Consider the following 12,500-nt stretch of genomic DNA (forward strand, 5'->3'; position numbering starts at 1 on the left):
TCACTCACACACCCGCGTACGGACACGGACACGCACACGCGCGCAAATGCACGTATGGAGACACACACCACACGCACCCGCACACATGCGCAAACGCCCCCAGGGTGGGAATCGAACCGGCAATCCTCCAACTGCCAGACGACTGCTCTTACCGCCTGAGCCAATGTCGCCCCATGTAGTTGTCTCTACAGTAGATAGAGTACAAATATTGGGTGCTAACAGAATGACTGTTCTGTTCTGTTCTGTTCGTGTCTCCAGCTCAGAAGACGGACCCGAAGCCGGTGGACAAGGCCAAGGCGGTGGTGAAGGCATCCGGGCTGCAGCGCTCCTGCTCGGATGCGGGGCGGGGGAAGCCCCCCTCAGGCCTGGTGCGGCCCACCCCGGCCGGGGCCTTCGGCTACAGGAAGCCCCCCCCGGCAACCGGCACGGCAACCGTGATGTCATCAAGCGGCGCCACCATCTCCAGCGGCTCGGCCACCGTGGGGAAGACGCCCAAGTCCTCCGCCATTCCCATCATGCCCCTGGGCGTTGCCGGGGACAGCCGGAAGAACAGCCTGGACGTGTCGAACCTGGAGCAGGGCTTCCTGTCCCCGAACGCGCGCGGGAGCCTCCAGTACCGCAGCCTGCCGCGGCCCGCCAAGTCCAGCGCCATGAGCCTGCTGGGCCGGCCCCCGTCCGCCGCCCGGCCAATCAGCAGCGCCCTGGACGCCGGCCTGCTCGGCCTCAAGCCCGCCCCCTCCGCCGGCCCCGCCCTCAGTCCCACCCCCAGCCCCGCCCTCAGCCCCACCCCCTCCACCGGCAGCAGGGGGAAGGAGTCGAGCGGTAAGGCCAGCCGCGCCAGCCTGGGCCCGGTGAACCAGACGGACCGAGAGAAGGAGAAGGCCCGGGCCAAGGCTGTGGCCTCGTCGGACTCCGACTGCGGGCCCCTGAAGGGCCTCCTGACCGCCGGGGAGGCCAGCGCCAAACTGCAGGGGCTGCGGCAGTCCAGCGGGAGCAAGTACGCCGAGTTATCGTCTCCTGTCTCTCACAGGTACTGCCCTGCCCCACTGCAAGTGTTGAACTACATTTCCCATGAGTATAGCCGTGGCGTTCCGCTTCACTGGGAGTGTTGAACTACATTTCCCATGAGTATAGCCGTGGCGTTCCGCTTCACTGGGAGTGTTGAACTACATTTCCCATGAGTTTAGCTGTGGAGATCTGCTTCACTGGGAGTGTTAAAAGTGTTAAACTCTATTTCCTGCCAGGAAACATGAAAAAAAAGACACCTCTGTACTCACTGAAGCAATGCATCACATTTCTGAAACCTTTCCAGACCCACAAAAAAAGCTTTTAGAGTTTTTTTTTTTTTTTTTTTAATAAAGGCTCTGGAATTTTTATGTTTAACCTTTTTTTTAGAGAGCGGTGTCACACACTTTGTAGCTGCTGTGTATTATCCATCAGCAGCAGAGTCGCCGGCGGTGCCGGTGTGTGTGCTGTCTCGTGGTTTGACGGCTGGCTCTGGTGTGTGATCCGCAGGGCGCTCGGCAGCAAGGCGGTGGGGCGACCGCCCAGCCTGGCGCACGCCGACAAGCTCAACTCCAGCAGCCTGGACTCGTGTCTGGGGCTGCGGGACCTCCCGCCCAAAGTGCCCCCCTACTCCAAGCTGCAGGACCTGGCGGGGGCCCCTGGGCCCCCCCGGCTGACCCCCAGCCCGGCCCCCGTCCTGCACATCGACTCCCCCGGCTGCTTCTCCGCCTCCCCGCTGCTCTACCCCCGCCTGTCCGGCCTGCACCGCAGCATGGAGTCCCTGCCCCTGCAGCTGAGCGTGCCGCCCAGCCCCGCCCAGCGGGAGGAGGAGGAGGAGCGCCGAGGAGGAGGGGTCTGGGGGCCTGGCAGCAGGGCGTCCATCACACTGCCCGACAGGTAGAGGTCGCCAAAGCGCTGCTGCACAAGAGCATAGACACACACATACACACATACACACACCACACCACACACACACATACACACACACACTCACCACACCACACACACACACATACACACACACACACACTCACCACACCACACACACACACATACACACACACACCACACACCACACACCACACACACACACACACACACACACCACACCACACACACACACATACACACATACACACACACCACACACACACACACACACACACACACACACACATACACACACACACACTCACCACACCACACACACACACACACACACACACACACTCACCACACCACACACACACACCACACACACACACACATACACACACACACACACACACACTCACCACACACACACAAACTCCAGTCCTGTCCAGTCATAGACGCACACAAACACACACACGCACGGGCATACACACACACACACACACACACACACAAGCGTGTAGACGTTCACAAACGCATTTGGGCGTATACACTGGAGTCACCTGACCTGAATTGTTTTGGATTCAAATACTTTTCCATGCTTTACTGAGCATGTCTGGTGTATTGGAGCCTATGAAAAACTCTCAAAACGTGCAAACCCCACCTTCTGGTCCTTTTGGTTGGCTCAATTTCAACAGGCAAAATCAATTGAGCACGGAAAAGTATTTGAATCCAAAACAATGACGTATTTGACCCAGGTGTGACAGTCATCCACATAAACGTGTCAGAACATACATCCATTCACGTTGCCCACTGGGGGGTGACTTGCCTGCTTTTTTTGTGGGGGGGGGGGGGGGGGGGGGTTGCTTTTTGGGAGTTCAGGCCTGGTTTCCATCCAATTCTCCTTCTGCTCTCTGAAAAGCATGTTGGTGACAGTTCTCTGTATAAAAAAAAAAAAACTCTACTAATAAGATTGATTTGATTTAGACTCTTTTGGGGGGGGGGGGGGGGTGATGCAGGATTCAGGGCCCCAGTGCGTCACACCCCCCCCCCCCATCCCCCCCAAAACCCCAGTCTTCATGCGCCTACTCCCACGACTCACTGCAGCAGTACAGCTCAGCAGGGGGCCGTGCTCCTGACACACTTGTGGCTTCCAAAAATAGATCCCCCCCCCCTCCTCTCCCCTCTCTGCTGGAAGACATTATTCCGCAGTCCATTTAACAAGAGGACTAATGTAAAAGCCATTATCCACATCGTTTGGGAAGGAATTAAACCAGCATGTGTCTCTGTGTGCCTCTCTCTGCGGTGTTCTGCTCTTAGACTCTCTTGGGTGACTGTAAAACATATCAGCAACGTACTGCAATTAACAGAAAAACTATTGTGAATTTATAAATGAGGTGATCACAAGGTAATTGCTGCCCCCCCCCCCCCAAAAAATAAACTAAAGTAAGGAATGTGAACATCCCAGTTTCTCTATGAAAGGACTTCTGCAGAAACAAGTTCCTTTTCGCCCTCTTGTACCGCAGTGAAGAGTAGGATTCTGGAATGTTTTTTTTGGTTTGAGAACTCCAGTGCTTTCAATCATCACTGCTGATTGCAACATCAGCATCAGAATCTTTAGTTAAGAATGTTCTGATCACGTATGTGCGGTCTTACAGATGAAAAAGGTTCAACCCTTTTTTTTTTCTCCCCCCTCCTGGAGCTCAGTTTTTTCACCCTGGTGCTGAGCTGGGATGTGGACTGAAATCTGAAATCACATCTGTGCCACGGGCTCCCCCTGTGGGCCAGATATGAAATTACAATCTTTGTTTCTGCGCGTCACCTGCGAGTGGCTGTGGAAATAGCTTCACTGCCGCGCAGGGTTAACAGGTGGGCTTGTGTTTTCTTCTGTCCTGTCAGCCCGTTAATAATATATTTCTCTGCTGCTCTCAGCTCACAAAGGGACCGGAACACCCTCCCGAAGAAGGGGCTGAGGTAAGCCTCTCTCTTTCTTCTGAAACAAAGACGTTAATGGCTCAGTAAACATTACCTTCAGAGACAGCGTAATGGCACAGTTAGCGTTGGTTTCACACTGCTGTCGTCCCCGCGCCAAAGCTGTTACCCAGAGCTACTTACAAAAGTGCAGAATGCCAGCGTTCGTGTCAGAGATACAAAAGTGCAGTCTGCGCTGCCAAGAATACACTGAAAACTAGTTTATAATCAATCGCTGAAAACCCATTTATAATCGATCACTGTAAAGTTAGCTCATCTTTGCACAGCTATGCCGATAACATCACTGTCCAGCTTGTAGCCTAGTGGTTAAGGTTCACGACTGGGACCCGGAAGGTTGTTGGTTCAAGCCCCGGTGTCGCCACCGTAAGATCTGCATGAATGAGGCCCTTGACCCCGCATTGCTCCAGGGGGGTTTGTCCCCTGCTTAGTCTAATCAACTGTAAGTCACTTTGGATAGAGAGCTAAAGAGGGTCGTGAAGTTAAAACCACCTCCCCCTCCCTCCCCCCACAGCCGCTACAGCCAGCCCGAGCAGGAGGTGCAGAAGGAGGGGAAGGAGAGGAGGCACTCCCACACCATCGTCAGCCTGACCGACTCCCAGAGCCCCCCCCACCTGCCCTCCCCCCCGGCCGCCCGGGCCCCGCCCACCAACGTGGGTGAGTTCCCACAATCCCCCGCTCTCATTCGCCGCACTCCCGTGGCGGGAAGATAAGACTGTCTGTGGAGGGTTGGCCGGTTCTCAGATGATATGTACAGGCCTGGTTTTGCAGACAGTATGAAGTCTGGTAATTAAGTGAGCTGAGTAATTGATTTAGAAATTAACCATCCGTTTGTAATGAGCTAATAATGTTAACCGTAATGAGAGAATAGCTAAAGAGCGTCGCTAAAGCTAAACTGTTTTTTTTTTTTGTCCCACGCAGTGGCCCCCACCCCAAACGGAGGCACCCCGCCCCGGATAACCCGCTCCAACAGCATCCCGGCCCAGGACTCCGCCTTCGAGCTGTACGGAGCCTCCCCATTGGGCAGCAGCCTCTCGCTGGCCGACCGGCCCAAAAGCATGATCCGCTCCGGATCCTTCCGCGAACCCGGGGAGGACGGTGAGACACCCAGGCGCCCTGCCAATAACTGCCCTGCCAATAACTGCCTGTGCCCTGGGAATAACTGCCCTGCCAATAACTGCCCTGCCAATAACTGCCCATGCCCTGGGAATAACTGCCCTGCCAATAACTGCCTGTGCCCTGGGAATAACTGCCCTTGCCCGTGCGAATAACTGCCCTGCCAATAACTGCCTGTGCCCTGGGAATAACTGGCCTGTGAATAAGTGCCCTGCCAATAACTGCCCTGGGAATAACTGCCCCTGTGAATAACTGCCCCTGTGAATAACTGCCCTGGGAGGCTCTGCAGTACTCCAACTGCAGAGTTCTGAATAATTAAATGTTGCAAGCTCGCCCCCTAGTGTTAGCCAGAACTTCGCTTTTTGTGCCATGTCCAAAGTCCAGATATGACCCAGATTGTTACCACATTACTGTAATTTATTTTCTTTTATCTGGTGTGCATCTCCATGGGCTGTATTTGTGCCAGTACCTTAGTGTGCTCTTCTAGAAAAGCTACTGGTTGAGGAGGTGTTATGGATCAGTGAGTCTTGCACAAACGCACAACATGTGAATTAGGTTGCATTGTTATATTATCTGTGTCGATGATCACATATTCACATCATGCATGGGACTGCTGTGAGTTGAAAGATTGTAGAAAATTGTGCAACATCTTTTAAGTTTTGTATTGAGATTGAGAAGAAGCTTAGACGCACAGGAGAAGTGTTCACTTGAGCTCAAACGTCAGAGTAGACTCTTTTAAAAGCACCTTTAAAGGCAGTTGTTGATATGTGCTCTCTCTTTTCCCCCTCCCGGTCTCTCTCAGTGCACGGTTCTGTCCTGTCCTTGGTGTCCAACGCTTCATCCAGCTACTCCTCGGTGAGTAAGAGATGCAGACCGTGGCAGATTCCGGAAAGTTCCGGGGGAGTGCTGGGTGTCTCTAAGATGGCCGCCCTGTCCTCTCCGTTCGATGACTGTGCCTCTAGCCTGAGGCAGGGGGCCAGTGACATCTCTCCTTCGGTACGAGAGCGCATCCAGCTAGATCCTGTTTCCTTGTCGTCGAAACGTTTCTGAAGTTACAGGTTAACTCCGTCATCAGCAAGCTGTTTATTTTGATTGGGAAGAGGAATGTATCCTCGCATATCTGTGTGCATCTGACTACACGTACACACACACACACACACACACACACACAAACACACCCACACTCACACATCCAAATACACACACCCACTCAAACACACACACACACACAAACGCATATCTGTATGCACACACACACTTTTTTTCTTACAGCATTCATTAGACCATAATGTATTATTCATTATGTAGACCATTCTTACTTTTTGCTGAGACCTCCTTGCACAAAACAGTCAGAATGGCAAGTAAGATCAACAGTGAATAAATAGCTCAGGGATGTGTGAAAACGTCTGTAAGGAAGACTGGAAAACTGTAGCAGTTAGTTTTACAACCCCTGAGAATGTCCGGCTCTCCAGCGGATGAAGCAGGGTCTTAGGGTCTCTTAGGGTCCAGGAAGGTCATTTCGCTGACTTCAGCCAATACGATCTGCGACAAGTGTGTGTGTGACCGCAGTGTGGACTCTGCCGCAAATAGTTCACACCTGTGATCCTTTTAGCCCCCCCCCCCCTCCCTCCCTGCCCCCCCCCTGCCCCGGACCCCCCCCCCCTCTCTCTCTGTTCCCTTCGGCCTTGGCTGAGCTGCTGTGTCACCCCTCCTTTCTGTGCTTAAAGTCTCTCTATCTCTCTGTCTCTCATGCTGCGTCAGACGGAAGATCGAATTCAGGGAGAGGTAAGTGCCCCCCCCCCCCTTTACCACAGGCTCCAGCCCTCGTCTGTCTTTATTCATTCTGCCCCCCCCCCCCATCTCAATCGCACTCTCAATCTCATCCAGTTCCTCAGTGGTTTTGCTTCAAAGATGTCAACTCTGAAGGCACTTCAGAGTTTGTCATGTTCACTCCCCCCCCCCAATATGTCCTCCATTAACCCTTTTCATGACCTCCCCCCCTGCCTAATATTACCCATATGCTGTGAATGATGCAGGTTTTGGTGGTTGGTATAAAATACACCTGAAAAGCAGGTGTAGGTTAAAATGTTGTTCACGCCGTTAAATTTGTTTTGGCAGCAGTACGAAAAACAGTACGTGGTTCATCCTTTCCTTAGCTACTTCGGCTAAGCAGAACGTTTTTAGAAACTGCAGTTGCTGAAGACGATCCAGCTACATAGTTTAGGTTAATTGAAGCCATCTATCTGTCTGATACGTGTTTCATAGCCACTGCTAACCAGCTTAACAAGCAATGTTTACCCACTGCTTTTATGTATTACATAAATAAATTTATGATCTTCGATGGTATCAGGGGTGTAGTATCTCAGAGAGGTATGCTGTTAATACACCAGTTTCCCATCTGGTGTTGAGATGGACGTGTCGTTGGAACAGACTCTAATACTGTGACCTTAGCTTCACTCGTGGCCCAAGCAGAATGAAGAACATCTCCTTGGGGGCAGGGCCTGTTTTTGGGAGGGGGGGGGCAGGGCCTGTTTTTGGGAGGGGGGGGCAGGGCCTGTTTTTGGGAGGGGGGGGACAGGGCCTGTTTTTGGCAGGGGAGGGGGGGGGTGGAGGGCCACACCGTGACTCAACTGACACTTTTCGTTTCAGCAAATCCGTAAGCTGAGGAGGGAGCTGGAGACGTCCCAGGAGAAGGTGGCCAACCTGACATGTCAGCTGTCTGAAAACGTAGGTCTCCTGACGCATCCGGCACTTTTCCCACAGAGCCTCTGCAGCTAAGCCCCCATCCCCCACCCCCCACCCCCAACAACCCCCAAAAGCACTGGTTTAGGAACAGCTAACGAAATCCTGGTCTCAGCTCCAAATATTGTATGGGACAAAAAATAACCTCAAAACGTGATGAGGATCTGTGCTGAAAAAGGCCATCTGCTGTCAGTTCAAATCTGCCTGTTTTTTTAAACCCAATTGACCTTCCTATTTTTCGTTTTTTTTCCTCAGTTTTCAAAGGCGTCGTATCACAGATTTTACTGTAGAACCAGATGATCGACTCAAGTCTGAAAGTGTCGTCTCCCCTCCATTAACAAAAGTGTTCTGCACCTGATCATACACCAACACGGCGGCATGTCTCGTTGATCTATAGTATTATCTGTGTTTGCGTCCACCCTACCCTCCCCCACAAACTCTCAGCCTTCTGTTTCCCACCGTGTGTAGTCACAGTTCATTAGTGTGTTATTGGGAAGCGTGGTTGATTTAACCCTTCTGTAGTCTTAACATTCTGTATACTCCCCTTGTCCTAAGGGTCAAAAATGACCCGCCTACACTAAACCCTTAAAATAAACCAGCTTAATTTAATTTATATTTTTCAAATCTATTTTGCATGGAGAAACAACCTGTCACTCATTACAAACATTGTCATCAAATTTCAAGTTGAAAAAAGATCATTTAGGGGGTTTTCTCTGCTGCTAAACATAGTGGCGGGTCATTGAACTTAAGACAACACAAGGGTTAATTGAGGTAAAACCCTTGCCTTCAGTGTGTTTACTGTGTTGGCAATCACATTGGATCCAGCCCGATCTGGGAGCTTATTCTTTACAAACAATATAAACCCCAAAACCGGAAAAACATTCTTAAACTCCAGACAATATGATGCAACACATTTTCTTGGTGCGGGTAGAAACAAAAAAAAATAAAAAAATAAAAAAAACATGCAAAAGTTTCAGCTTACAAATCCATTTGTCAGAGCTTCCTTTCTTCCTTTCAGCGGATTCCTTCAGAACAGAAGTCAGTTGTGCTGCGATCCGGACTCAAAGCGCATTTCTAGAGCCAGTGTTCCAGGTTCAGATCAGGGATGACAAAATGCAAAACAAAGCTGCTTCTCTCAGCAGTGTGTCTGTCAGATTGTTTGGCTCTCTAAGACAGAAAAGCAGCTTCAGGGTTCACACCGGGTCTCTGTGGGTCATCTGAGGGAAACCAGGCTCGCGTTCACAGTCTGTTGATCCCAGGCGGCCATTTTATGTCCGTATTATATTACAGTGTTGATACGCTCAGCAGACACCTTTATCCTGGAGAATTACATTACACGCTGTATCGCGTTCGGACGTCTCCCTTCGTCCGTCTGGCTTCGTAAGGTCTCATACTGGTTATGCTTGCAGAGCTTTTTTATCGCTTTACCCTGATTAACTTTTGAAATCTCTGAAAAGCGTTGGTGGAGTAATTGAAAATCAGTATAAAACAAAAAAACGAAATGGAAGTCATTATCGGATCCGTTTTCATAAATCTGATGTGAGGCGCTGTCGCACGGTTGTGGGTGGAAGGTTCCCTGCAGGTGTGTTTTTGGAGCGCCTCACTCAAAGGCCCAACAGGGCCTGCGAATAATGCCTGCAACCCAGCAATCTTATTACAACCCAGTTACCAAACTGCAGCATCACACAGCCTGTCCAGCTTTACCCAGTCAGACCCGCCCAGCCCTGCTCCTCCATGTTTTTACCGTCTGAAGCTTGTCACATGACTGTGACCCACACTTAAGGCCAGATCAAGAAGGGTTTGAGGCCTGTGTGTGTGTGTGTGTGTGTGTGTGTGTGTGTGTGTGTGTGTAAATGTATGTGTAAATGTGTGTGTGTGTGTCCCCATGTGTGTGTAAATGTGTGTGTATGTGTGTGTGTGTGTGTGTGTGTGTGTGCATGTGTGTGTGTGCATGTGTGTGTGTGCATGTGTGTGTGTGTGTGTGTGTGTGTGCGCGCGTGTGTGAATGTGTGTGTGTGTGTGAAAATGTGTGTGTGTGTGTGTGTGTGTGAAAATGTGTGTGTGTGTGTGTGTGTGTGTGTGTGTGAAAATATGTGTGTGTGTGTGTGTGTGTGTGTGTGTGTGTGTGTGTGTGTGTGTGTGTGTGTGTGTGTGAGAGAACACATAGGCTATGCTGAAGCCACATCTTCCAGTCTATTTTGCTCACACTAATTTACACAGTGATACCTGAGCTTTAAAGACCATCACTGCTGTCAAAGCATGTTAGTATTTGCATAATAATACATAATTATTTTTTTTTAATTATAATTATAATTATAATTATTATTATTACCATCTGCTGCAGAATCCCTCTTGCCCGGGCGGACATTTAAATAAATATTGCTCTCTATTTTAAACCAAATGTTATACGGAGGAGTCCAGCTAAATTGATTACTCAGTGACAAGATGTACCTCAGGGTGAAAATGGCACCCTCCAGGAATGAATCTCTAGTTTGTGTGAATAAACATGTGCTGCGGGTAATTGTTATGTCAGCGGGGTTATACTCATTCCGGACGCGTCTTTACTTTGGCGAGGGGCGCGGCGGCTCGGGTGTGTGTTTTTATGCCCGTCCGCGTGGTCTGGCCGAGCGGCTCCGGGATGCCTCGGAGGCCGATGCGGGCGCCTGCGCGTCAGAAAGCTCGGAGGAACGCCGGCCGTCTCTCTGGAGGTGGTGGCGTGCGAGCGGTCGCGGAGAGAGAGAGCTGTAATGAGCGGCGATCTCTCTGATGTAGCGCGCTAGTCCGCTCCTGTCACGGTGCCCGTGAGTGAGGAGGACCTTCTTCTGCCTACAACGTGCTTCAAATGTTTCTCTGTCATTTTAGCGGCCCGTGGTATGATGTGAGATTCATGACCTTTATTCTCCCTGTGGGTGTGCATGCGTGTGCATGTTTATCTGTGTGTGTGTGTGTGTGTGTGTGTGTGTGTGTCTCTGTGTGTATCTGCGTGTGTATCTGTGTGTGTGTCTGCGCATATGTATCTGTGTGTGTGTGCGCATGTGTATCTGTGTGTGTGTGTGTGTGTCTCTCTGTGTGTATCTGCGTGTATCTACCTGTGTATCTGTGTGTGTGTGTGTGCGCATGTGTATCTGTGTATCTGTGTATCTGTGTGTGTGTGTGTAGATGCACAGCACACTCGCATAGGTGAATGCTTTCAGAGGGGTGTTGGCTGTTCTGTGTGTGTGTGTCTGAGTGGGACACGCAAGACTGGGACACGTAAGGTCGGTGGTTCTAATCCCGGTGTAGCCACAATAAGATCCGCACGGCCGTTGGGCCCTTGAGCAAGGCCCTTAACCCTGCATTGCTCCAGGGGAGGATTGTCTCCTGCTTAGTCTAATCAACTGTACGTCTCTCTGGATAAGAGCGTCTGCCAAAATGCCAATAATGAGTGTGTATCTGTGTGCGTGTGTATCTGTGTGAGTGTGTGTATCTGTGTGAGTGTGTGACCCCCGTCCTCTCCCCCTAACGCTGTCCCTCTCTCCCCTCCTCTCCGCGGCTTCGTATGGCCGGCGGGACGCTGTGCCCACCCGTGCCCCGGTCCCTGGCGCCCCTCCCTCTGACGTTGGGTGTAGCAGTTAGGACAGGTTCGTGTGACTGTCACTCCCAGGCCCCGCCCCCTGTGTGTCGCATGACTCCGCCCCCTCGCTGGCCACCTGCTGAAGGCTGAGAGAACCTGGGCTCTGATTGGGCCTCACACTGGACTGAGCAGTGTCTTTACAACTGGTCAAACGCAGCCACACATACACACACACACACACACACACACAGGCACACATGCACACATACATACACACGCACACTTACACACACGCAGGCACACATACACACACACATACATACATACACACACACAAGCACACATACACACACACACACACACATACATGCACATATTTACACATAAAGACACATACCCACATACACAGGCACACATACACACATGCACACATACATACACATACACACACACACACAGGCACACATACACATGCACACATACATACACACACACACACACACACATACATACACACACACAAGCACACCTACACACACACACACACACACATATACATGCACATATATACACATATAGACACATACCCACATACACAGGCACACATACACACATACACACGCCCAGCCCACTCCAGCCCACTCCAGTGTGTGAGGTAAAGGCCCCAGCCCACTCCAGTGTGTGAGGTAAAGGCCCCAGCCCACTCCAGTGTGTGAGGTAAAGGCCCCAGCCCACTCCAGTGTGTGAGGTGAAGGCCTGAGCCTTGGTGAGGCTGCATGTGGCTCGCTGTGGGCCTAGCGTGAGAGACGTCATCACTGTCGATCGCTTCCGTTTAACAGGTCTGATGTCCGAAACCAAACCGTGTGTTTCTTCTCCTTTCAGCATCAAAACCGTCCTCCCCTCCATTTTTCATAAGGGCTCATCCATCGCTCTTCATTTCTGCCCTCCTCCCTCCTTCCCTCCCTCGACCACACTGATGGGATGTGTCCTTGACATTTATTTTTTTTACATTTTTTCTCTCCCCCTCTTTCCCCTCTCTCTCGCTCCCTCCCTCTCTCTCTTCCTTTCTCACTCACCCCCCCTCTTTCTCCCCCTTCCTCTCTATCTCCCTCCCTCCCTCCCTCTCTCTTTTTCTCTCTCTCTCCCTCTCACTCACCCCCCCTCTTTCTCCTCTCTCTCTCTCTCTCTCTCACTTGCAGGCGAACCTGGTCGCTGCGTTTGA

The 12,500-nt window shown here is 51.2% G+C and overlaps 1 protein-coding gene across 1 annotated transcript in view; it reads left to right on the forward strand.

The window, feature by feature from the left end:
* nav1b (neuron navigator 1b) overlaps positions 1 to 12,500 on the forward strand; it is a 93,330-nt gene that overhangs the window by 59,729 nt on the left and 21,101 nt on the right. Inside the window, 9 exon segments of the mRNA XM_061219641.1 lie at positions 279 to 1,030; positions 1,516 to 1,902; positions 3,811 to 3,855; positions 4,397 to 4,524; positions 4,789 to 4,965; positions 5,786 to 5,838; positions 6,745 to 6,768; positions 7,633 to 7,710; positions 12,478 to 12,500. The exon segment at positions 12,478 to 12,500 is cut by the window's right edge and continues 61 nt beyond it. Of these exon segments, the coding sequence (XP_061075625.1) occupies positions 279 to 1,030; positions 1,516 to 1,902; positions 3,811 to 3,855; positions 4,397 to 4,524; positions 4,789 to 4,965; positions 5,786 to 5,838; positions 6,745 to 6,768; positions 7,633 to 7,710; positions 12,478 to 12,500 (1,667 nt within the window).

This window comes from Conger conger, chromosome 14 (genome assembly GCF_963514075.1).
Source record: "Conger conger chromosome 14, fConCon1.1, whole genome shotgun sequence".
Taxonomy (NCBI): domain Eukaryota; kingdom Metazoa; phylum Chordata; class Actinopteri; order Anguilliformes; family Congridae; genus Conger; species Conger conger.